This window comes from Xenopus laevis, chromosome 4L, assembly GCF_017654675.1.
Source record: "Xenopus laevis strain J_2021 chromosome 4L, Xenopus_laevis_v10.1, whole genome shotgun sequence".
NCBI lineage: Eukaryota > Metazoa > Chordata > Amphibia > Anura > Pipidae > Xenopus > Xenopus laevis.
This window is the reverse complement of record NC_054377.1, coordinates 116,736,758-116,759,179: the sequence shown is the minus strand read 5'-3', so window position 1 is coordinate 116,759,179 and position 22,422 is coordinate 116,736,758. Positions and strand designations below refer to the sequence as shown.

At 37.7% G+C, this 22,422-nt stretch overlaps 1 protein-coding gene across 2 annotated transcripts in view; it reads right to left on the bottom strand.

Annotated features, from left to right (window-relative positions):
* Positions 1-22,422, bottom strand: part of ddr2.L (discoidin domain receptor tyrosine kinase 2 L homeolog) — a 45,102-nt gene that overhangs the window by 5,789 nt on the left and 16,891 nt on the right. The window contains exons 2-12 of one of the 2 annotated variants that reach the window (XM_041590692.1): positions 12,749-12,857; positions 9,796-9,898; positions 8,709-8,940; positions 7,984-8,131; positions 7,756-7,861; positions 6,457-6,640; positions 5,540-5,783; positions 4,361-4,423; positions 3,863-3,993; positions 2,134-2,362; positions 57-277 (exon numbers count right to left, since the gene is read on the bottom strand). In XM_041590692.1, the coding sequence (XP_041446626.1) occupies positions 57-277; positions 2,134-2,362; positions 3,863-3,993; positions 4,361-4,423; positions 5,540-5,783; positions 6,457-6,640; positions 7,756-7,861; positions 7,984-8,131; positions 8,709-8,940; positions 9,796-9,898; positions 12,749-12,857 (1,770 nt within the window). Of the gene's footprint in view, positions 1-56; positions 281-2,133; positions 2,363-3,862; positions 3,994-4,360; positions 4,424-5,539; positions 5,784-6,456; positions 6,641-7,755; positions 7,862-7,983; positions 8,132-8,708; positions 8,941-9,795; positions 9,899-12,748; positions 12,858-22,422 lie in introns of both variants that reach the window. The other variant, XM_018258793.2, reaches the window with a different exon arrangement.

Here is a 22,422-nt window from a genome sequence, read left to right as displayed (position 1 = left end):
ATAAAACAAATAAAGATTAAGCACAATCATACATACAAAATATAAAATGTACTGACCTCTCCAAACTGACCTTCACCAAGTTTCTCTTTGAAGGTCAGGTGCTTTCTGGGAAACTCCTCCACTGCCACCTCTTTACCAGACAGGAGATCCATGGTGATGGCTGGGACAGAATATGTGTTACCACCTGTTACCCCCTGTAAATTTACTATATCTGCCTCAGCATAATGAGGAACTCCATCAGCACTAGCAGGCAAAGCAGATTTTCCAGCAGAACTACCTGCTGAAGTGAAAACAAGAAAGTAAAGACTATCGACTGCCTCATATATTTGTCATGTTGTTACTGCCCCAAGTGGGAGACAAAGTCAACATTTAAAAGCAGAGGATTGCTCACACACGTGGCATTATGTGAGTAATACAATCGATATCCTATAGTTCTTTCCTACTCTTTTTATGAATCCATAGTGCTACTGAGTTGCACAGATCAAATATTGCCATAGTCAACGGTTATATATTCCTGATATGAAAATGTAAGGAACCTACCCCGCCCAGCAAGTTTAGACATTGCACTATGCCACTATAGAACTGCCTACATCAGGAAAATCTCAAAATGTCACACAACCTGACCTCTGAAACAGAACACTTGCTATTGGAGCATTATAGTGATGACTGGCATTAAAGGGGCTGTTTACCTTTGGATTAAGTTTTTGTATAATGTAGAGAGTGATATTCTAAAACAATTTGCAAACGGTATTCATTATTTATCATGTGCAGTTTTTGAGTTATTTAGCGTTTTATTCAGCTGCTGAGGGTCCAAATGACCTGCATAATACAAAACAAAAAACACTTGTGCACAAGTGGGACATTCTGGCACCTTCCTACCAGTAAATCATAGAATAAAAACATTTTTGGGGTGGTCGGAGATAATAAAAAGGAGAATAAGTCAGAATATGAATATATATGTGTAGCCCACCAATGAACATCAAAGGAGTTTTGTTGTTGTTTCTGTGATGTTTTGTATTTGTATTTTATTTCGTTGTATTTTCTTTCTTTTTCATGTTTGTATTCTTTTACTATTTATGAAAAAAAAAAAATCTATTAATAAATTAGAAGTAAAAAAAAAAAAAAAAAACATTTTTGGAGACCCATTCAGAAAGTGTGAATTTATTCCATATAGTTCAGAATGACACCAAATGGCACACCATATGGTGTGCCATTTGGTGTCACGCTGAACTATATGGAATAGATAATCACTTTCAGAAGAACAAGTGGGTCTCCAAAAATTTCTTATTCCAAATTACCCTATTGACATGCACTGATTTGAATAAGATACTAGAATATGAATAGGAGAGGCCTGAATAGTAAGAGAAGTAATACAAAAGTAGCAATAACAATACATCGCCAAACAAGTGGATCTTTTCCCCGATATGCCACTAATGGCAGGTCTATATCGGGGGTAATCTGAACGTTTGGCCCTATGGCCGAACAATCGGATTACGACGAGCACAATGGGCTCCGACGGGTCGGTCGGGAGAAAAATAAAACCTTCCCGATTGATATCATATCCAGATATCGCTCGGAAAGACCCGTCGGAAGCATCCATACAGATTAGCTGTCAAATTGGTCTAAATGACCGATATCGGCAGCATTATCTGCCCGTGTATGGCCACTTTTACACAGCATTTGTTTTTTTAGATGAAGTCGGTGACATCTATCTGCAAGCTGGAAAGAATCAGAAGAAGTAGGCAAATCCTTCAAAAAACTATAAAGAAAAGAAACAATGAAGGTACAATGAAGGTCAGTTGAAAAGTTGCTTAGCATTAGACATTCTATGACATAGTAAAAGTTAACTTAAAGGTGAACCACCTCTTTAAGTGCATGGGCTGACACGGAGTAGTTGGTTGGAATGTAGAACTGCAACTCATGAGAAACCCCTGCAGGATGCTGGGAATTGTATCTTAATAACAACATGTGGAGACCTGCAGTTGCTGATCCAAGGAATGGCCAATAGCACCACTACTTACAGTTACTTGTACTGTATACAATGTGCTGGTCAACTTATTGTGTCTACTCTGATATATATTCTAAAGTAGAGCCAAAGACATTTTGTAGCTCCTAAAAAATGATTACACTTACCAGTTTCTTCCTCTCCTACTGTCTGGGCAGTGAATTCCGGCAACTTTCGTATGAGTCGTGTGGGCTCCTGGTAATCTGGACCTAATGGAAATATCCTTTCATAAGTTGAATTTGACTCCTGCTCACTGGCTGAAACAGAGTCATGGCGGCGATTGGTGTTGTACATGCTGGAATCACTGGGAAGGGAGAGGCTAACAGTTAGCTCCTCATCCAGCATCCGCCTGGAAGCCTAAACAGAGCAAATCATAACAGTTACTACCTTGTAACACTGAGGACAAGCAGGGTAGTCTGAAGTATATCATTTCCTATTGTATAAGTGTTATACATCTTTTATGTGTTATACATCGTAAAAAATCAATGCTCAGGCAGGGGCTTTCCAGATAAGGGGTTTTTCTATAATTTGGATCTCCATAGTTTAAGGGGGTTATTTATCAAAGTCCGAATTTATCTCAATATTTTCTGCTACAAACTCCGATCAAATCTGCTCTGGTTTTTTACGCTTATTTATTATTACAGTTGCTTTGCGGGTAAAAATAAGATTTTTACATTTTTTTCAGATTTTTTCATCCAATTTTCACTAATTTCACGATTTTTTTTCGGAATTTCCACCTAAAAACTCCTAAAACTTTGGGGTATTGCACGAAACCCTGCGAACATCAAATTATCATTGGGGCTTCTTCCATTGACTTAAATGCAACCTCGACAGGTCCGAGATGCTGAATTTTCAGATCCTCTGGGTTTAATAAATTCTGAAAAAATTCATGATTTTTTTAAAGTCTGATTTTATAAAAAAAAAAATCACAACTTTTTTATGTTTTTTGCATTCGGAGTTTAGCAAATAACCCCTAAGTCTGCTAAAAACAAATATTTAAACATTAACTTAACCCAATAAGATTCTTTTTCCTCCAATAACAATTAACTATACAGTTGGAATCAAATACAAGGTATTGTTTATTATTACAGATAAAAAGAAAATAATTTTTTAAAACAATTTGTTAACCCAACAAAACAATATTATGTCTTGTCTTGTTGATCTCACAACAGTTTATTATACAATGCACACACTATACGTCAGGTTTGAGACCTGTTATCCAGAATGTTTGGGACCCGGGGTTTTCCGGATAAGGGGCCTTTCCTTAATTTGAATTGCCATATCATAAGTCTACTAAAAACATGAATTAAACCCAATACGATTACTGGAAGCACATTCCAGTAAGGAATAATTATATCTTAGTTTGGATCAAGAACAGAGAAAAAGGAAATCATTTTTAACATTTGGATTATTTGCATAGAATGGAGCCTAGGGGTTTCTAGATAAGAGATGATGAGATCCCATCCCTGTAATATATTTTTTTAACAGTCCCATTGATTTTAATTTTGGTAATTTGGGTAGTAACTAGATTTATGATGGAGAAAACATAAGAAATAATAAAACAGTGTGATACGCTTTTATGTCTGCTTTCTAGGTCCTCATAATATATTTATTTGTAAGTGATTCTCATTTGTGATTCATATCTGTCACAATCTGAGGTGTCACAATATGATATAAACATAGCATTAGTGCAATTACTATTAGCATTTGCAATGCAGGCAACACCTCTGTTACAGTAACTCATATAGGGAGCAAGGAGAGCATTTGAGTCTCTCCAGATTTGCAAACACACCATCCATTTGCAAAACAAGGGTCATTTTATACATAGTGTCTTAGTCTCTTAGTTTAAGCATTTACCTTCTCAAGCATCTTCTGCCAGAATTGTCTCCAGAGGATGATAACAATAATTGCCACCAAAATGAAAATAATGGCTACTAGGCAACCAATCAGAATGCGGGTATTGCTGTCATCTACTTTAAGAGTGGGATCTGTAATAGATCAAAGAGGGAAATAAAAGTTGTTTTGTATATTTAGGGTATAGTATTAAAGAAAACATTTACAGTTCCTGTTATATGTATATATGTAAGTGATATTGCTAAGGAGCACATCATAGTAAATATACACCTGGTGTAACCAGTAATACCCCTATACACATTACACAGAAGGAGTTTAAACAACCCAAACGTTAAAGCTTTAACACAGATTTTCAATGTAATCTCATTGAGTTACTTTATTCGTTTTTAGGGAAATTTCTCACACATTTAGTGAGATCTCACATTACTTTTTTATTCCATAATTATACGTGCCATTGTGTATACAAAATATTGATACCTACTGGCAAGGATGGAGACATACCATATGTAGTTGGGACACTAGCTGACTGCGGAGGGCTCATTGAATTGTTGTACATGGCAGCATCTATAACAATTTTGAGAAAACAACAGATATCACAGATCTTAAAAGATAATTTGAAGAAGAGTATTTTTGCGATTTTGGCTGCGGAGGCGATGCATCACCCTGTTATAAATATTACTATTTCCTTTAAGTTTGCTTACATGCAGAGGCTGTTTACATTTCCAGCTTACAAACAACACATGGAATGCATATTCACACATTTGTTATACAAAATATATCAAACTTTAGTATACAGTAGGGGACCACAAAGGGCTTAAAATGCTTTTGATTCAATAAGCATACAAGTATAAAGGCCTATAAACTAAACAGTGAACGTAAAACATGAGGTTGTTTTGTCCCCTTGTTTTGAAGACTTCTTATTAGAGGAGAGGCAATCCTTTAATCTCATTGCCCCCCACAGTTTTACTATGAACATAGAGCTCTGCGTTTACCTGTATTTCTTAGTGGGGGTGCCTTATTCCATATATTAATAAAATGTAATTTCTTGAACCATTTTAGACATCTAGGGTCAGATTTATTAAGGTTCGAGTTGTGTTTTTCATGAAAATTAGAGTTTTCGAAGTTATTTATTTTGGTCAAAAATCTATTTTTCAGGTTAAAAAATACAAAATTTTTCGAGATTTATTATACCCTACCTTGGAAATACCTTGAATCCAAAATAAACACCATCTAAAACCAGTCAAGGTCATGTAAGAGTCAGTGGCAGAGGTCCCTTGAACTATTTGTAGATGTTAAAAGCCTTCATAATGTTTGAGTTTTTTCGGAGGGTTTTGCCCAAAAACTTGATTAATTTGAGATTTCGTGTTGTTAACCCCGAACTCACTGAATCAAGTTTTTTCCATTCAAGTTTTTTCTTAAATAAGAAATTATTTGAGTTGTGAGTTCATTTAAGTTCATTCGAGGTATAAAAAAACTCTAAAATTCAACCTTTGATAAATATTCCTCCTAGAGTCAAGGGAAAGAACTGCCAGCTATTTAGGTGTTAGGTCACTACTACTACTATAATCAAATTATTGATGTCTTGACCCGAGACATATTCAACATAGCCTGTTAAGCCTCCTACAAAGTTCTTCTTATCTTGCATACTCAAACCCCATATGTTCTTTAATTGCTTCTTACCAGACTGAAAGGTGATCTCACTAAACATCATCCAAGAGTCAGCAAAGTAGTACTGGCACTTGATTGCCCTTGCCATGTGATTGTGGAGTTGCACAGTTACATAGCGAGCACTGGGGTTGGCATCATCCAGCACTAAAACGGATGAGATGGAATTCGCTTCCCACTCGTTGGCATCAGAGCGGAAGAAGCACTGGACCTCTTTGAAGATTTTGACTCCCTTGGAGAACATATTGTTGCAGTGAACCTAAAATATATAGATAAATGTTACTTCACACAATCCTAGTGGGAACTGTCACAAGTTCTCTTTAGTGGGTCACATAATGTAGATGTTACTTACAGAGAGTTTTTTCTCAACTTTCTGCTCTCATCTGTTGTGAACTATAGGACCCAGCTTACTCACTCTGACTAACACAGAAGCTAGAGGTGTTCCATGGGATGCCCACCCAACCTCCTGACCCTTCTGTATACAGAGGTACTTACAATGTGAACCCACAAAAGGAGTATCCTAAACCTTGGTTTACATTTTCAAACAATAAAATCAATACTGTGTGTTTGACTCTGCTGAACACTGAATAATGATACAATAAAGGACAATATGCCACCAGAAGCATCTCAAAGTCACTTCTTAAGGTACAATGCAACAGAGCAGAGCAGAATGCTAAAGAAAGTACCATTCCCAGAAAGTGCACATTGAAAAAGAAGGGTGTGATATTTTGACCACTAAAATTATACTTTGTTTTCCAGATTTTAAAAGGAATAAGAATAATGGCCACTTCCTCCCAAAAACTGTATATTGATCATTCATTCTCCATCTAGAGAATGACACTCCAATATCATCATAGCAGCAAGGCTATAAACACACACATTTCCTGAGGTATAAAACATTTCACAGGTTTGTGTTACATTCTGCAACAAACCTTCATGGTTGTGAAGTTTCTTATTCTGTCAAATTCAAACATGATTTCCACATAACCATTGCTGAAGCTTTCATTGCTCCATCCTACGTAGTCATACCCAGGCCACATGTGGTACTCATGAGTCAACGTGAAGTCGTCGAGCCCAGCAACACCATCTGTCAGTTGGCCAAGTCCTTCGGTCATACTGAAATGGACAAAACATCAGAACAACTCATAATGCCCACTATCTAGTAGGCCAAAAATTTCAGTGCTTGATATTGACATCATATTTTTGTAATCAATTAAATGCAGGTAATTGTATATCAATTTATATAAATATTAATTTTCATCATGAAGGATTTCTTGTTGGGTGCTGATAATAAAACAGTAAAAATGGATCCAAATGTTGCACTTATTGATCCTCACTCTCATGTACTTGCATCCAAACCTCTCCTTGCATTTAAATATAGATGCTGTCACTGCATCCTTCCTGCTTCTTCTGCTGGACTGTCTGTTAGTGCATTTATTGACCCTGGGGAACCCAGGAATTATCACCACCTCAAACATGGTGGTAATTTCAGGGTTCCTACAGCAGCCACACTTATTCCCCTCCCCATATTGTTTCTGTCTGTCTTGTCTTGCTTATAGATTGTTAGCTCTGTTGGCCAGAGACCTCATTCCACTGTGTATTGAAATTCCTAGCACTTAAAGGGGACCCGTCACCCAAAAAATATTCCAAATCCTATTATATCATGTTAGTCAAGCAAAATTAACTGTATAAATTATTCAAATCTTATTATATCATGTTAGTCAAGCAAAATTAGCTGTATAAATTATTCGAATCTTGTTACCATCAGTCTGGAAACTCATAATTATAGCAAGCAGGCAGGAGCCGTTTTGTGGACACTGTTATTAAGACAAGTCTTGTATCATATCAGAATCTTGTTTGTGCACCAGAATGGGGGACCTGATGTCCATCCCCATGCTCTGGCTACACAATTAAATGGTTAAGAGAACTGGGGGGATTTAGGGAGAGCAGTGACATCCGAAAGTGCTGAGTAGAAACTGAAAGTAATTGCTTGCCCCTCCTCTATTCCTAAGATTGACTGCTGCGATTTTTAAAAGAGTTCACAACATCTATGCTTTAATAAAAAAAAAGAATTTGGATGTCATGTTTAATTTGAAAAGGACTTTTATTATACAGCTTTTTATGTCTGGGTGACAGGTCCACTTTAAATGTATATATAAATATATATACAATGATATTATTATATTGGAATTCTGGGAATGGGGAGATGCAAATAGTAAACTGAAACTTACCTGTAACCAATTGCTCCATCATATATAGTGTCATTCAGGTAAATGGCATAACCTTCTGGGAGAAGGAACTGTTGCCCTGAAGGAGCATTGTATGAAACTAATCCATCTACATAAAGAAATGGACAACCATTCAAAAAGTGCTCAAATCTTTTAGAAAACATTCATGGTATACAACTCTCTCTTTTTCGTTATGATATAAATACCATCATGGATCACTGGGTCTCTTACCAAGCCAAACACAGCCATACAGCTCGACCCTTAAGCAAACATTCATTGAGTGGTCAGTCACTGGGATGAATCGTAGAAATCTAGCTACAATTGGTGGCTCAAGGTCTTTTAAGACAATGTCATAAGGGTTGACATTCCCATCCAGAACCTACAGGAAACACGAGTGTAAAACACAATAGGATATTATATTGCTGGCAGGGGCATCTTAATAATGCACTAACAACACTGACTATTGTAAACAAACAATAAAAGACTAAAACAAAAACAAATGTGTAGTTTAAAAATTTCTAGCTGTTGGAATTTAGAGAAATGCATTTCTTCCGTTACTTGTACAGTGTTTTTAGAGTGAATTTTAGCAAATCCTATTTTATATAATGAATATGTTATAGTATATACAGGGGTTTCTCCAGTTATTAATATATAGTATTTTTACATTTTTATTACTAAGAAGTGGAGGCAGAATCAAACAAAAAATGAGTAGTTATATAAATACAAATAGATTTTCATGCAAGTTTCAGTTCTATTTGTACAATTTTCTGAAGACAAACCTTAATTATAATGTAATTTAGGACAAGCTACTGTATAGACTGTACAGTAGTGATGTTTTTACCAAGACAAAGGAGTGCCGCTTATTTTTGTAGAGAGAAATGCAATATCTGTATGGACTGATCACATCCATAACTGGAAATGCAAATATCTGTAAGGTACTTACGGTGCTTGCCTACCTGTCTACCATGCCGATTCCTCCAAGAAATCCATCGAGTTCCATCCCGACTGTAATTGATTTTGAACATCTGAGCAAACTCATTGCCATGTCCTCCTGCATGTCGCCCTTGGGTGCCCACCAAAGTTATAAAATGAAGAACACGTAGGTCAATTTGAAGAAACTCTGTGAGTTCCTCGGGATCTACTGGCATCTCTGGACACCATGCTCCATCACCTCCCTCTGAATCCAGCCTAAAAGCAAAGAAATATGTTTTATTAATTATGAAAATACTTATGCAGTAACAAACTATAAACGTGTCAAAACTTAAACCAAAATTGTCATCTTTAAAACCAATTAGAATGCAAAACAATTATGTAGTGCATATCTTAGACATACTGTACTGAAGAACCTATTTGTGAAGCTTTCTTCATTTGTATTAGTAGCTGAGCCTTGTGTGTACTGTGATGGTTTAGCATATTTGGTGATAAGTTTCTTAGACATCTTTTCCCCACTGAAATCTCATAAAAATGTATCACATGCTTTGACATTTTCAAAAAGGCAAAGCTTCAATCCCAAACAATGCCAAGACAGATGACTCCATATTTCTTTCAAAATTCTCTTGCTAAAATGTCTATATCATTAAAAATTCATAGTCAAATGTTTCATCCTTACAGATTTCATTCATTACGACTATATCATAATTATTTATAAACAGGGTTGAACTGTCTCATCTTTGGTTCCAGTCATAGGGGGGCTCTGGACCCTGAAAAGGGGAGCTAGAATTTGAACATAGTACAAAAACCCAACATGGAGGTCAGAAACGACAGGTCAGTACTCAATATGGAAAAGCTTAGTTTGTGCTTGCTCTGTTCATGAGCATGTAGCTAAACTTGTAAAGGAAATCTGTCAGATATTGACATGTGATTCAACACACTGGTAAATTACTGGCTAGCACTAAATAATAAACTATTTGACATTTATTTGTTGGATATACCATAGTGTTTGCAAGATTATATAGGTGCATGCTATACACACCTATTACAATTAATGAAAACATAATCTGTTCAATGTTTTTATTCTCTATCTGCACAAAAAAAAGTCCTTACCTTCCATATTTGGCTGCTGTGGATTCTGACCACTGACTGGATGCTGTAATATCTTCATCAGGGATTTGTCCTCCTGACATACCCAAAGGGTAACGACAGACAGCTAGTGAGTATGAAAGTCACAAAAGATAGTTGAGCTTAGATAAAAACAAACATGACATCATGACATATCTGTATACATGAATAAAAAAAGCTTTCATGGGCTTTTTAAAAAAACAGTGAGATTTTTTGTTTAATAAATCTGGTCAATTATTTTACGCTGTAGTAGCTATGGATGCACCAAAATGAGATTTTTACTGGTTAACTGCATTTTTCTTTTTGTTGCTGAGTAGCAGACTAGAAGAAAATGTATATTTCTGTAATTTCATAGAATCCATCTATATATTTTGACGTAAAGTTTAAAAACAAAAAGTAATTTAGTAGATATAACAACATGATGCATCAATTCCTAAGGAAGAAATGGAGGCTATGCATTGCCTAAACCACAGGTAATAAAATACTATTTCTGATGATTAACGTTATTCGAAGGGCAATAAAATGGATGCAAATAATGCAGGTGGTGTTGCTGTTCATTAAAGGTACTTTTGCATAGTTGTGCTAAGCATCATTGGGTTCACCCAGTCTGCAGGTGCAAGTGAATATATATTGATGCTAGGAAACCCTGGAGCTACTACTGCCTTAATGAATTATGGGCAGAGACATGCAAATTACTCTTCAATGACCCAGTGCTCAACCATGCATCCAAAACCATTGGTTAATAGTACAGATACAGCCTAATAATTCAGAACTGTTTGTTTATACATGTAGATATGACTTCTCACTTCTCAGGAGTAGGACTTGGAGAAACCATCACAGTTTGGGTGAAAATGGCTTAAAGGGGCTGAAGAGCCCTTCACATTACAAGACATGAAGTATAATGCCTACTTATAATGAGTTCACATACAGTACAAAGATACATGGTTAATTTGGTCAAGTTTAATGTGGCTCATGCCACACACATAACGCTGCAAAAAACTGAAAGGCTGTAACCCACATTTCTGGGTGGAGACTCCTTAATGTCTCTGTGGCCAACTGTGCATCCAAATCAGATGGTTAATAAAACAAATACATCCTAATAATACACAGCCATATTTCTAAACTTCCTGACAGCCTTTTTTCGTTTCATTAGATCACATCAGTTTTTCTTTAGATATGGTTTATTGAAATGTGTTGAGTGTCTGAATGTACCAGCTCAGGCTGGTGGGCCAAGAGAAGCAGACTGGTATAACATATTGATCAGGAGTGCTGAACTACACTGTATCTTACCCCAGTGCAGAATATTCCACAGTTCATTTATAAATGAAAAGCAAATGGAGGTAAGTAGCACACTCTGGTTTGTTCTGGTCTGGTTTGTTCACTACTGTGCTGATAACTGTATATTGCTTAGTGTTCCTGGCTTTAGCCCTATGACTGTTAAGATTGTTCTTCCTACTGGGTCTGGATATTGCAAGTATAGAAGGCAATAAACTTGTAACAGAATGTAGCAGATACTTAAGATATTTAAAGGGTATTTCATAGCCTTTGTATAAGTGAAGGTACTTCTGAATTCTAGGCATGACTAAGCTTACACACTGTGCCAAATGTCTCTGCTGGGGGTGGAAGGGTTCTCCAGGCACATAGGAACATTTTTAGAAATCTGATACATCATCATTTCTGACCAGAGCAAAAGCAAAGCCCATAAGAGTCACATGCCATAAATATGTAGACTTCACTATTACTGTAATTCCAAACTTTGTAAGCATATACATTAAAAACATACTTGGCATTAAAAATGTATAGTAAAACACAAAATGCTCCAGTTATCCATCCTTATGTTTAGTCATTCCACAGACTGGAAGCCGGTTGTTTATGTTGGCCAGTCTGTTATTTTCTGCTTCTAAATTTTACTCTGTAGGTTTGCTCTGGGGGCCTCTTAACAGGCAACTGGAACTGTCAGGGGTTTTATAGAATTTACAGTATGTAAACTAAATGAATGAATTGTATGAGATATGACAGGTTAACGGTGACATTTATCTTACATTTTATACATATCGGTTTATTAAAAGTTTATTTTTATGATAAATATGTCGATTTTAATTTTAGAAGATTCTGTGTGATGGAAGGGATGGCCATCGTTTTTGTATCAAAATGCACTAGGAGTGGAACTCTGCCTTAGATATATATTTGCGTTTATATTAGAGAGTGTTTCTTTAAGGTGGGGTATTCTAGGAGCTACCAAGCAATTCTAGCCCAATTCCGAAATACTGGTGCCACAGTTTCCTTGGCTGACTAAGAATATATTGCTCTGTAATTCTTGCACTAAGACTTTGGTGCTGTTCTTCCCCACTGTTGTGTGAATAGGGCGTTTTTCACAAACAATTACTCTTTGTATATGTGTTTTGGAGCATACAGGGCAATTTTGGATGTGATTTTTATTGTTGGCTGCTTTTGCCAAACCCCATGAAATTGCACCAAGTGTGAGCTATGGCAATCACCTGCAAGTGCTTGTCAGTCTCTTATTGCTTGGAAACATGGACAGCAAAGTTTTGACGTTGGTTTAAAGCAGTTGAACAAGATAATAATTTAGCAGGCCACTGGAGTGACTTGGGGTAAAGTGGAGCTACTCCTAACCTACTAAAAACTGTGGACACTAAAAAAAAATGCTCTGTGTGCATTAAGCTTGTAGTTTATATATTTATTTGGATTCTTTATTGCTAAAAGATGCAGTTATTTTTACTATTCCTGTAGTTGCAATTATGCAATTATTTAAGCAGTGGATGAAAATGTTTGCTTCAGTAACAGGTAGCTGACTAATAGAAGTCTGGAAGATTTCTTTCTTGGCATGGGACTGCTTTTGACTGACTTTGCTTGCATGGGCCCTTATCCCAGAGAAGTATGCAGACCAATGTTATTTTAAGAGCTAGAAAACACTCACCTGGATTGACCTGAGATTCCACTGAGATCAGGATTAGAAGGAATAAGGGTAAAATGAGTGGAATTTGGCTTTTCCCTTTCATTTTGCGGCACTTCTGCAACATTAAAACCTGCAGCAGAAAAAAAACAACAAACCCTTAACAAAACAAAAGTTAAATTAAAAAGAACATTTAGCACAAGCCCAATTATTTAGCCCATGAAGGCACAAATGTAACTTATCAGCCGTTCGGTACCTGTACCTTAAACTTTCTGTTGACAGGGAGTCATAGTCTGAAACAATAGTGATATATGATGTATAAATTCATAAGGAATTTGAGTATAGCATGAGTAGACTATAGCACATATATGACTTAGGGCTCTTACTGACGAGTGGTTATAGCTGCGCTCCCCTGCGTTCCGTTTTTCTGCGTTCAGCCGCAGGGTAGCGCAGGAATAGACGCATTACATTTTTTCCAATGGGCCTGTACTCATACAGGCGCGTGTAGGCGCTGAACGCAGGTCAAGACGCAACATGATGCATTTTTTCTACGTTCAGCGCCTACACGCGCCTGTGTGAGTACAGCCCCATTGGAAAAAATGTAATGCGTCTATTCATACGCTCCCGGAATGCTGGGGAGTGCAGCTACAACTGCTCGTCAGTAAGAGCCCTAAAAGTGACCATGGACAGGGGCAGTTCTTGTCTCGTGTTTGGAGGGGGGGGGGTGCACCTGAGGCAAAGGGCTGTTGGAGAGGGGTTGTGTCTGGGACAGTGAGCCCGGCGGGGTGTGGGGGCCCCTGATGCGGCTACCCGGCCCAACTCTGATTGGAAATACTTGCAGAAATTCATAGTAGGCAGCAGTGCAAACCTCAACTAAAAAGCCTTTATTTTCACATGCAGGGCAACAGTGATAGCAACTGCAATAGCAAATCCCTCTGCAATAACAAAACTATTTCCCACTTTGGATCTTGCATCATATTCAATCAATGTAATAAGAAAAATAATAGCAAACTTTGCCCAAGTTTTTGCATAACCCCACCATGCCAAGTGGTTTTCCACCTGCTACAAAAAAAAAAAAAAAACTTTCCACCTCATGTGAATATCTACAATCTAATATTCGGACCATGGGTTTTATTTTTCAATCAAAGGAGAAATAAATCACAAATAAATGAGGCTAGGAATACCAGACTGATTGGTAATTGGTGTTCTGTATAGAGAGGTAAGGTGTTTACTGAATATTTAAAGTCTGAACAAATAAGTATAGAGAAAGAGAAAGTGGCCTAATGTTAGAGCAAGGACACACAGAGCAAGCTGTGAAGAAGTCAACAACCACTAAGGGGTGCAAGGGGGCTGACATTATGGTTGTTATACTACTGTCCCAAAATACCCTGCCATTAAACATCTAACAGATTGTGTGTGCATATCAGTGGCATTTTACAAGTACACTTTGTCCTCTCTTAACACTAGTTAGAACAAAGACCTTAAAAACACAGGTCTATAAACAGTCTGGCCAGTCAGTTTCTTTCCCATATATGGTGCCACAGTTTTGTAAAAATCACAATTGGGGGTAGGCCAACAACACTGCAAATTATAATACCTTTGGTTGTGTCTCATACAAATTCTCTGAGAATTCTCAAGAGAATTTATTCCATAAAGAAACAATATACATGGTACAGGTATGGGACCTGTTATCCAGAATTCTCTGGACCTGGGGATTTCCAGATAACGGATCTTTCCTTAATTTGGATCTTCATACCATAAGTCTACTAGAAAATTACATAAACATTAAATAAACCCAATAGGCTGGTTCTGCCTTCAATAAGGATAAATTATATCTTAGTTTGGATCAAGTTCAAGGTACTGTTTTATTATTGATATAAGAAAAAAACAAAGGCCACCGCTCAAAAACTCACGCTCCCTTAACTGTTCACCAACAAAGGTCCGGGTGCTCAGGCCACAGCGTCCCCACTGTGCATACGATTTCCAAAACCAAGAAAGGACAATAAACCTACTTTACTTCGGAGTGCCGTCCTTTCTTGGTTTTGGAACTGTTTTATTATTACAGAGAAAAAGGAAATCATTTAAAAAAAATGGATTATTTGGATAAAATGAAGTCTATGGGAGACTCTGTAATTCAGAGCATTCTCCATAACGGGTAACAGATCCCATACTTGTATATATTATCATGGAGGAGGAAATATAGATGATAAAATAATAGATAATAAAATGCAAGAGTGAATGCTTCATCTTTATAATGGCAGTTTTTACAGTCTAAACCTGGAGAAATTTGCTCTTTGTAAATTGGCAAATATTCAGTGGCAAATTCTCACCTGGGGAAAAATGTGAATGGTCGTCAATGCAAACAGAATTCACCAATGTGAAGTTAATTCGACAAAACTTGGTGTTCTCACCTTTCAGCAAATTGGTAAATTTGTGGTGAATTTTTCATTTTGGTGAAAGTACCCCAAATTGATCTTTCACCCTCTAGTAAATAAGCCCCCACATTTGAAATAGCAGGTATGACCTTAAATGACACAATGCCATGCAAAAATGATAAACACTGGCCTAGTTCTTTCAGGCAACCAGGTCCCCAGGTGACTATGAGGGTCTGACTCACATTGCTGCCAAATTTTAAACTCATTTCCAAGGACACATTGTAACGTTTTGTACCATGCAAGAAACTTATTACAGAGGACACACAGCACTACACCCATCTTATATATCAAACAATCATGCATGCTTATTACTAGGGGTAGGCAGCATAGGCAGATGCCTAGTGGACACATGGAGGGGGCATTTATAAGGGAGGGCACTGAAAAATTGACTGGTGAGTTGGGACTGTGACTGAGTTTGCAAGCTTCTGCAAGTAGCTGTGAGGAGCAAGATTGGAGGAGGTGGGTGGTGGAAGGGTAACCAATGAGGGGTGAGTGTCCAGGGGAGAACGGTAGAGGGGAAGGTGGGGGAAGTGCTAGGCCAGGTGCAAAATACTTCTTGACCTTGGGTACAAATATTTCTTGACCTGGTTTTGCTTATTACAACTGTATTTCATTTTAAACATCCCTTATTAAATACCTCATGGCTACAGAGCAAGGGTTTCCAAACTGTCTGATTGGTCCTTCCTGGGGGCTTGGAGTAGTTGCAGATAGGGATCCTCACAAAGGCTGCTTATAGTGACACTTTTGGAGTATGACTATTTGCCTCCTCCAAGATACTTTGAAAAGACTAGCTGAAAGATGGCTTTTACTCCAAAACTGTCCTATATTTTCAACCTTGTTATGAATGAAGGAGGAACCTGAATGAAGAATGGACTTCCAAATGGGTCTGAACTAAAAATGTCCTACACAAGCACTGCTGTAGAGGAGGGCAGGATTCTAATGGGCAGTGGGTTACCATTAACAGCAAACAAAACCAAGGACAATTCTAGGGGCATGTGTATTTTTCTAAAAGAAAGCAGAAAATGTGCCCAAGTGTCTTACAGGTAAGGAATCCATTATCCAGAAAGTTCTGAATTACAGGAGGTTCATCTCCCATAGACTCAATTTTAAACAAATAATTCACAAAAATAAAAACCATACCAATATGTTTTTATTTTTCCAAACAGGTGACTAGTGACTGCTGATTTGTTGCTGTAGGGGACTAGGCCTGTAGCAAACCTTGCACCTTTTATTACATAATCCTCTTTGGATCAAAACCTGGCCCGGAGTGATATAGGGACAGTTGTCAATAATGATCTTATTTCTAGGTATAACAAACAGTATTAATTCTAAACATCAAGACATTGAAGGGGTTGTTCACCTTTGAATTATCCACACAAGAGACAATTCACACCTGATCTTCATTTCTCATAATTTGTGTTTTTCTTGAAGTATTTAGCTTTTTCCTGAATTTCAGCAGCTATTATCTGTTTGTTAGGTTGCTATAACATTCTAAACTAAGGTAACTATGCCTTTAACACAACAACGCTTTCCAGCCAACTGACCTGATTTTGCTGGGAATGTCCATGCAAACAGACCCTGGAAGTGGTTGGCAAAAACAAATCAAGGACATGGTCTGAAACAGTGATCCTCAACCAGTGGCTCTTGAGCAACATGTTGCTCACAAATCCCTTGGATGTTGCGCTCAGTGGCTTCAAAGTAGGTGTTTATTTTTGAATCTAGGCTTGGAGGCAAGTTTTTGTTCCATAAAAAAACAGATTTATGGGCAAACAGGACCTCCTGTAGGCTGCCAACCCCCATAGGTCTGCCAAATAGCCAATCATATCCTTTATTTGGCACCCACAGGAACTTTTTACATAATTGTGTTGCTCAACAACTCTTTTTACATATGAATGTGGCTCACGGGGACCCTTGGTCTAAAACATCCTGAATATTTTATGTATCCATGCAGAAAACAATCACAGAAGGGGTATGATGTAACTGTAATTCAAATAAGGCACAATTCCAGGGTAGGTTGAAGCATGCCTCTGTATGAGAGTTCTTTCAAGCCTCCAAACTTTTGCTTTACTTTCACTACAACTGCTTTACTAGAACAGAACAACCATACAGCAAACTCCCTGGGATTTTGTTTTGAAGAAATGGAAATTTTTACTTTGCAGTCATCTGATCTGTAATTCAGCACTTTTAAAGGAAAATAACAAGCTGGATCCCAGGGTCTGGTCACTGTTGCTATATTACATTCTGTGAAGATGATTTCACACCAAAAAGACTCTCAAAGTTCCCATGTTGGTGTTTGTTTTTCTCTTGTTTTTAAAATGTCTCTAAGTTACTTCATTAAGGCCTGCCAATAATATTTTTATGTGGTTAAATAACATCATATTCTTCTGTGATGAAGTTTTCAGACTTCTTATGTTGATTACATTTGACCACAAGCAACATCTGTATTATACAGGTTTTTTTTTTTTTGTTCAGAATAAATCACAGTGAATAAGAAAAATAGCTAAGTGGAATCGGACAGTATTAGCTATTGGGCAGACTTTTATACCCCTAGTTCTTAAAGTGCCCATACAAGATGTCATCACTATGTACTGTATATCATCATTAGTCTATGTTTATTATCATTGGCTCCTAAGGTGTTACACTTATTGGCCAGAGGACATTTATTCTGCTTTATCACCATGCTGCATAACCTCATAAACATTATACAGGTATGGGACCTGTTACCAGAATGCTCGGGACGAGGGGGTTTCCGGATAATGGATCTTTCTGTAATTTGGATTTTCATACCTTAAATCTTCTAGAAAATCATGTAAACATTAAAGAAACACAATATGCTCGTTTTGATGCCAATAAGGATTCATTATATCTTAGTTTGGATCAATTACAAGGTACTGTTTGAATATTACAGAGAAAAAGGAAAATTTTAAGAAATCTGGATTATTTGGATAAAATGGAGTCTACAGGAGACGGCCATTCCGTAATTTGGAGCTTTCTGGATAACAGGTTTCCGGATAATACATTAGTCTAAGGCCAGTTGGATGATTTCTGAAGCAGCTTGCTCAAATAATAAAGTACATTTTAGAAAAATTGTGTAGACCATCAAAGGGCCAGAGATAGAGAGATGAGTACCCAGGACACCCCAGCAGTCTACAAGAAATGGTTATTCCAAGAATATCACCCATCTGACGAGTCTGCCGAATAGGTCTCAGGTGGCAAAGCAGAGAACAGAAATGATAAATCATGTGCAAGTTGCTGTACAGGCTGTGAAAAGTATCAGTGTAAGAGTCACTGTTTGTTCGTGTGTAGGTGTAGGCCTATAAGTAGCACCTCCACAAAGCAGGTATTAATTCCTGTGCTCCCTTGTGTCCATGCATCCTGTATTTTGCATCTTGTATGGAATTCATTAGAGCAGACAGAACCAGTGGATCAGTGATATCAGTATGCGGATTTGCACTTGTGTTTGTAAATGAGCCCTATTGCATTTCTACAGGATTATGGCGCTGGAAAGCTCAAAGCTGAACTGATGAGTGTGATAACTCACCCTGGTGGTCTAGTGGGAGGAGGTCTGCAGGGACGCCTGCAGCCTCCTCGGCGGGGACGCCCGCCACGCCGCCGCTCCTCTGGGCCGCAAATAAAATAGTTAGGGTGCGTGGTGCGCCGCTTACTGAAATTTGAAAATATTTAAAGCCAAAACGCATTTCTACACATTGCCTGTTATAGGATCTTGTTCCTGGTGCTTCTGTGCTTTTGAGCTTCTGATTATTCTGTATTGATTCCTGTTGTGACCCCCTGCCTGGCTTCTGACTATTCTGACCTCTGGATTCTGACCCTTGCCTGAATACCGACTACCTCTTCTGCGTAAGCCCTCTGATTGACTTCCTGGTTTGACCCTTGTCTGCCTGACTACGTTTATTCTCTGCCTGCCCCGACCCGGCCTGATCTGACTACTCTTTTGCCTAACGTCTTGTACCACAACCTTCTGCCAAAAGACTTTGCTAAACAGTCGTGCCCCTCTGTCTATCTAGAACCTCTAGCTTTGCACCTCTCGTTTAAGTCCTTGTGGCATCCAAGTAGCTGAGGGCTCCTCCCGAGGCCAAAGGTGATCACACTACAGACCAGGGTGCTTACCATTTGTTCTGGTGTTGGGTGCCGACCGTGACAATGAGCATGTCTCAGCTAGCCCTAGAATTTATAATTGCTGACACAGGCAGACTATTTAATGGGCAAGTCAACCCCAAAATAAAAATTTGCCTAATAATATAATACATAATAGTAAGCAACTTTCCAATATATATGCATTGCAAATTTTCAGTGATAAGTTATTCGTAAAAAAAAAATTGCTATTGAAAGCAGTATTGGCTTAACTCCCAGTTGTTACTTTTTAAACAATGTTGCAAAAGTCTTAGTCCCCCAGCAAAGACAGGTCTGTTAATCACCTACCTTGTTTTACATTGTAGCAGCAGTCTTAAACATCAGGACAGAGAATAGAAAGGGACACACAAACACTGCTTTCAATTGCAATCCATATACAAATAACTTAAAAACCGTCGAAAAATTGTAATGAATGTATATTGCAAAGTTGTTTCGATTAATGTTTTCTTTTATTTGGCAAATTTGTATTTTGGGGTTGACGTGCCCTTTAATCATTTTAAAATTTCTAATTATCATGTTGTTATCAGAGTTTATGATGGGTGCAGCATTACACAGGGTCCTATGCAGCCTATAAAAGGCGTTATGTCTACTGTATTACGTTGTAAAAAGGTAGCTTGTGTGAGAAACATTTATGAGTATGTATACTGGTATATAGTCACTGTACATAGTGTGATGTGCCCGGCTTTACGGCTTCATGCCAGGCTGGTCCTAGCAATAGATTTTATTTGTGCTTACCTGCTTGCTTGTTTTTACTCATAATTCCGCGCTGTATGCCTTTTAGCCTTGGCCAGCCAACTCATTAACATATCACAAACACATGTAGGTGACTATGATTTTCCGGCGATCAAGAGCCATTGAACATTTCCAAGCAAAGGGTGCCAACAGCTGTCTCACACTGAACGTGTGCATGAGATGTGGGAGATGGTGCACACCATGATAATACCAGTTTTGTTCCCCCAGTGACCACACGTTAGCTATAGGGGGGATGTTAATTTAGCAATGGCTCCATGGTGTGTTATTCTCAGTATATCAGGTGCATCACATACACTGGTATGTATTATATCAGGGTTGAAGTCTGTAGGATATCAATAATCTTGAAATGAACAAACTCCTGCAGGGTATGCAACCACCACCACCCCACCGCCATGCAAAAACAATAACAAACCTTTGAGGCTCGTTTACATTCTCACCATTTTTTAAGCCGCACAAAAAGATACTATTTGGCCATGCAGAGAAATGTGACATTGGACTCCGCTGCAGGGATGGGGTTAAGCAATATAAGTACAGGCAACATCAGAAAACAGTCTTTGCTTGTGGGGACCTTTTCCAGGAACAAAGAGGCTCTGTATGGAGCCTGCAGCGAGATTAACACAGTTCCACCAGGTAACTCTCCAGGAAAAGCAAGATCACTCGCAAATATTGAAATCTCACACGTCTAAAAAAATATGCAAAAAAACGTTTGTGAGGGGGACTCTTAAAGGCCAAACACAGGGTTTACACGAACAGGCCCCATTCAATGCACCAAACCTGAGCTTCAGCTTCTGAAGGCATTTTTTAAATTCTGCAATGCCCCCTTGACCCTCCCGCAGTTTCTGATTTACAAATAGTGTTTGCTTGGCATTATACGTCAACAATATATGGATATCTAACTGTATAGTAATATGTACATACAGGGGTGTATTTATTAAAGGAAATCTATACCCCCCCCAAACAATGTAGGTCTCTATAAAAAGATATTGCATAAAACAGCTCATATATAAAACCCTGCTTCATGTAAATAAACCATTTTCATAATAATATACTTTTCTATTAGTATGTGCCATTGGGTAATCATAAATAGAGAATTGCCATTTAAAAAAATAAGGGCCGCTCCCTGGGATCGTAGGATTGACTGTGCACACATACAAACCAAATAAACCATACATGTTAGGTCACATGAGCCAATTAACAGACAGAGTTCTGTCTTTTGCTTCCACACTTCTTCCTGTTACAGTTAGAGTTGTAGTATCTGGTCAGGTCAGAGGCGGGCCAGGCTGGCTGGGCGCCCTAGGCAACCCAGCTGGCCAGCTCGCCCCCTCCTTCCCTGTAGCTCGATGTGTGCTGACTCTGGCGCACGCATGAACGCCGATTTTAATGGAATTTTTTTTGGATACTTCGACCATCGAATAGGATACTACGACTTCGACTAAGATTCGAAGTAAAATAGTTTGAATATTCGACCATTCGATAAGTCTTTAGAGGTCGAATTAAAATCCTTCGATCGATCGCTGAAATTCGATCGAATGATTTTAATGGCCAATTTTGCTGAAGAATACTTTGACTTCGATATTCGTAGCTTATTTTCTACTTCAAAATTCGACCCTTGATAAATCTGCCCCTAAATCTACTAAAAAATAATTTAAACATATTATCCAAATAGTATTGTTTTGCTTCCAATAAAAATTAATTTTATCTGAGATGCAGGTACTGTTTTATTATTAAATTACTCTATTATTATTTTTTATAGAAAAGGGAAATCATTTTTAAAAATTAGAATTGTTTTATTAAAACGGAGTCTGTGGGAGATGTCATTTCCGTAATTCTGGATAATGAGTTTACGGATCCCATAGTAGGCTTGCAATTAATACTTGTTTTCTAAGTTGGGCAAAAAAGTCTTTTATGACCCCACAGACAACAGTAATAACTATACCTAGTGAGCTACACATGGTGGCTGCAGCTCTTCTGCTGAGACATAGGCCTAATAATATTATAACAAAAACTTTAATGTAAATGGAGATTATGGTATGGTATACATTTTTTATTCTTCGTATATTATTTCTATGGAGTCAAACTATTTATTCTCAGCTCTGTATGGAGATGTTATTCAGGCACAGCTATTTTATAAGCATATAAAAATATCATAATATACAAGCATAATATATTATTAAAACAAATTTGAATATAGACGTTGAGTAGACTCAGTATTTATTTTTCTATAAAATAGAAGCGTATTTAAACATTTATCTGTATTTATTTTATGAAAATATGTGAATGCCTTTCTGATTGCTTTATCAACACAACATGAAACAGTATAAATATACTCCAAAGAAAACCTGCACTTTTAATTAGAAA